The sequence below is a fragment of the Chanos chanos genome, chromosome 11 (genome assembly GCF_902362185.1).
Source record: "Chanos chanos chromosome 11, fChaCha1.1, whole genome shotgun sequence".
Taxonomy (NCBI): Eukaryota; Metazoa; Chordata; class Actinopteri; order Gonorynchiformes; family Chanidae; genus Chanos; species Chanos chanos.
Genome location: NC_044505.1, coordinates 2,699,450 through 2,703,826, shown reverse-complemented (window position 1 = coordinate 2,703,826; position 4,377 = coordinate 2,699,450). Strand labels below are relative to the sequence as shown.

The following is a 4,377-nucleotide window of genomic DNA, read 5'->3' as shown; positions in this document are numbered from 1 at the left end:
ACACTGGGAAAAACATACTAATAAGAGAAGCGATTTTACACTAGCTTTTACAAAATCACTTCTCATTGGAAAGTGGTTTTGCACAAGATACTGAGTCACAGAAAATGGATAGGAGGGCTTTAAGAGCTGGGAAAGGGTGCTTCGTTGCAAGTGTTTAAGGAAACGTTCGCTATCCAAAATACCTCCTCTGGCCACTAAACTGTCTATCTTCCTGCACATCGGTCGTTAAGATAGTCCATCTGCCACCATCGGTTTCCCACACACAATGGGGATATCAAGCGCCAGCGCCCCCCCCCCCCCTTTTTGAAACGAGTTTTGACACTTGGCAGCTTCCGTAGGCTAACAGAATGACTATCTGATTGGCTGCTGGGATCTCTGCGTATAGTGAACGTTGGAAGCTAACAAAGCACGCTGGTAAACAACTTCATAATGATACCTTTACTGCTGTAAATTCTGTCACTCTCTCCAGATAGTATATACATTATAATCTACTGCATGCTTAGAATGGATGCATGTTTTTACCCTTTACATGTATCTCGATTGCCTGACCAGAGTAGCTGGTGGTAGTTAGCAATCCCAGAATAGCAGAATAGCAATGTGGTTATTTAGCATGGTGTGTGTTTCTAGCATGTGCCGTGAAATACGCAGATATGTATGAAGAATCCACAAACTGTAATGGTGGACTGACCTAAATGAACAGTAATGTTTTGATTCGTCGTGCAGTGGAGATAGGATATTTTGTCCGTGATTTATTTGGTTAGCTAAGTAAGGTTTCCTAGTGTAGTGTGTGGCTTCACACTCGAGACTAAAACGAAGCTATCGAACCAGTTATGTTTATAATTAAACGAAAATGTCTGTTCATCACTTCCAGATTCTAAGAGACGCTTTTGCCTGAAAACATGAGTCTCCGGAAACAGACACCGAGTGATTTCTTGAAGCAGATCATCGGTAGGCCTGTGGTGGTCAAACTGAACTCCGGCGTCGATTACAGAGGTAACATTAAAACTGCATCAGAACGTTTCAAACACGACCTCGACTAAACACCGTTTTTTAAACACATGTGGCTTGAATCGGTCGTGTGTTACCATGTGACTGGTACCCGTGGTTGATGCCCTACTAGACCACGGCTCTACATTATGCGATTCGTAAAGGTGTATATTTCCTGGTTATATTAATAAGTGCCTGAACTGGTTTCCACAGACCGTTTGGCTAACACTACAGTTGTCTGGGACAGAACTGCTGTCACAACAGTGTGTCAGCAGTGACTGTTCTCCAAGTCTGCTCACTGACACTGAACATATGCAGAACTCTTTTGATTGTTATTCTACTGTGAGGCCTGTTGGTTGTTTTGGTGTTAAGCATTGTTGTGCTGAGATAATTCGATAATGTTCACATGTTCTGTGTGTGTGTGTGTGTGTGTGTGTGTGTGCAGGAGTCCTAGCCTGTCTGGATGGGTACATGAACATCGCTGTGGAGCAGACAGAGGAGTACGTGAATGGACAACTCAAGAACAAGTATGGCGACGCGTTCCTGAGAGGAAATAACGGTAAATAGTGAAACACTTTGTTTGTTTGTTTGTTTTGGTGTGTTGGTGTGTATCATTTTGGTAGCAGCGCTAAACATCTTCGGCATCACATCTAAGCTTTGCTACAGTTAAAGATTTGTTTTTAAATCATCTGAAAATGATTCCTCTGAGAACTGAAAGGTGCATTCACCGCTTTAGTGTTGGTTAACCTCAGTCCTGGAGACCCACTGAGCTGCAGAGTTTGACTCCTGGGGGCTATTCCAGAAAGCGGGTTCAGTGAAAACTCTGAGTTAGTTAGTTCAAGAGTAAGTAGTAAACCTCCTAATAGAGGAGCCCTATGGTTTCATTCTCCTAGCAAAACAAAGCCATAGGGCTCTTCTATTAGGAGGTTTACTACTTGTTCTGATTTAACTAACTCTGAGTTCTCACTTGCCGCCGCGCCTGATGGTTTTCTTTTCAGCGGCCACATGGAGACACAGCCTAGCTCTCTGCTCATGTCTGTTCATTTTGCTGTAGAGGAATCTACAGGGAGATTGTTCTTTTCCTTCACACATGGGGCAATTTCTCTGAGGCTGCCCACAGCAGTGCTGATGCAGAGATCACTGATTCTGATTGATTGCAACAGGTGTCGCCAGGCAACAAGCTAAATTGTTGTGCAAGGCATTGTTTTGAAAGGCTGTGTCTGGATCTGCTGATCTTTGGGTAACCAGGCTTGCTAGGTGTGCTGTGCAGTTATGTGAATCAGTGGAGAAAGGATGTAACACACTGCTTGATTGGCCCAGTGGAGGGGAAGTTGTTGTTTGTAAGCCAATCTGAAACCGAACCAATTTTTTTTTGCTGAAATAGAGGAAGACTAGGTGTGTGTGTGTGTGTGTGCGCTGAATTAGATTTCAGTCAGGTGTGTTTGTGTGAGTGAAATGGATTAGGAAGAAGTCAAGTGTGATTGGTTCTCTGGATCGGAACAGAATTAGATGTTTATGAAACTAGAATGGAATCAAGAGAGAGAGTGTGTGTATGTGTGTGTGTGTTGAATTAGGCTGGAATACGTTATGTGATCTGGATTAAGTGGAATCAGGCACAGGATCTGGATTGAAAGGAATCTGGTGTGTTGTGGTGGGAGACCGTAGGGGTTTTATTTGGTTAGCTGAATCAGATTGGGATCAGGCATTTACACTGAATTAGATTTGAAATGGACTGTCCAGTGACTCTTCAGGACTGGGGCTCTGAGACGTTGCTGTAGAAGGCACCTACTGTACATGTGCTCATATTCTCACACATCCTCCACTGCTTTTCCTTAATCAACCTCTCTCTCTCCCCCTTTGTCCCCCCTCCCTCTCTCCATATAGTGTTATACATCAGCACCCAGAAGAGGAAGATGTGAAGACAATTTTTTCCCTTTTTTTTTTGTTTTGTTTTGTTGTTTTGTTTTGTTATAGCAAGGATTCATTTGAGTTTACCAGTTTTTTTTTTTTTCTGTTGTGCGAATATTTTAGTTTGTCCTGGGTGACGTTTTGTAAGTCGAAGATTGGTATGTTTTGCACACGCTGGCTTGAAATAAATAATTTGTTTTTCGGACACAATCTTAATTAGTCTAATTACTTTCTATTTGTACAATAAAGTCATGTACTGCGGTCGTGCAAGAAAGTGCTTTGAATCCAAATGTGAAATTTTACAACAAAATTAAAAGGAAAGAAAATGCTAAAACCAAATTGCTAAGGAGTTCCTTAAGACACCACAGTCTTGCATGTTTAAAACTGTCTGTTGTTGCAATGTGTGGGTGTCTGTTTAGGACCATAAAAAATATACACACTGCTGTTTGAGTGCACAAAACAATTTGGTTCATTTATTGGCTCTAGCTGTCTGCTTCCGCTCCGATCTGATTGGATTCAGAATAACTGTTTAAGTGACACTATAAAAACAGGGAAATTAGGAACGATAGATAAATAATGAATTATATTTTTATACATCGCACTTTCAGCCCAATGTTAAAGTGCTTCGTAGTTATAAAAATTACAGAGAGGACTATTATGAATGAGAAAAGGAAAATGTCTCTCTCAGAGGTCATGCTGGTAAAATCCTCTGCTATTATCATTCAGTAATAATTCCTTTAAAATGACGGCTTTGTCTCCGGGCTGATATGTTCCCAACGCTGTAGAATTGTGTATATATGATACAAGCTGCCATGAAACGCACCCTGCAACAATATAAACATAGTTATCGTATCAGCTGACTTTCTAACACAAACACATGGTATATTGTAAATCTAGGGAAGGGAGACGTGTCCCTCAAGGTCTCCACTTTGGCACGTTTCCGCAGCTCCCATCTCATACGCATACGCCTGAATTTGATGGTTTCGGAGTCTCTCGCGACTTTGATTAGCCGAATCGGGCGTGTTTACATAAAAGCTGAAATCACAAGCCTTTGGCTATGCAGGTGGAAAATCGCTAAACCGCGCTGTAAACGATGTACTCGATACTGTACTTCAGATGTTTGTGGGCAGTTTGGTTTCCCCATTTTTGGCTAATCTGTGGCATATGGGGTATTTTAGCCTGCTGTAATACTATAGTTTGTGTTTGTTTACCAATGCGTTTCGCTCCTGGAGATTTACCGGTTTACGTGATCTGGGTAGATTCCCGTGGCGGTCATTGTCGCCCTGTAAGCCTTTTGACATGTTTAAAATCTGTCCGTCAGTGCCTTGGCGTTGCCTAGTAATTTAGCGAACAAACTGATCGTATCAGTTCATTAGAGCGAGATGAGGAAACGCCATAAAGTTACAATTCATTACTCTCTTAATGAGCTGTTTTGGATGCGCCAGATTTTCACGAGGAGAGATCTGCAAGGGCCTCGTTTCT

The 4,377-nt window shown here is 42.0% G+C and overlaps 1 protein-coding gene across 1 annotated transcript; it reads left to right on the top strand.

The window, feature by feature from the left end:
- Positions 1 to 366: 366 nt before the first annotated feature.
- On the top strand, positions 367 to 3,100 carry lsm6 (LSM6 homolog, U6 small nuclear RNA and mRNA degradation associated). The gene is made up of 4 exons (XM_030788212.1): positions 367 to 414; positions 872 to 993; positions 1,433 to 1,546; positions 2,872 to 3,100. The coding sequence occupies exons 2-4, from the start codon at positions 900 to 902 to the stop codon at positions 2,904 to 2,906; spliced, it is 243 nt and encodes an 80-aa protein (XP_030644072.1). The 5' UTR covers positions 367 to 414; positions 872 to 899; the 3' UTR covers positions 2,907 to 3,100.
- Positions 3,101 to 4,377: the final 1,277 nt, after the last annotated feature.

Coding starts and splice junctions, on each gene's coding strand:
- lsm6 (XM_030788212.1), top strand. CDS start 900: ATGAGTCTCCGGAAACAGACACCGAGTGATTTCTTGAAGCAGATCATC. Junction 994..1,432: donor CTCCGGCGTCGATTACAGAG/GTAACATTAAAA, acceptor GTGTGTGTGCAG/GAGTCCTAGCCTGTCTGGAT. Junction 1,547..2,871: donor GTTCCTGAGAGGAAATAACG/GTAAATAGTGAA, acceptor CTCTCCATATAG/TGTTATACATCAGCACCCAG.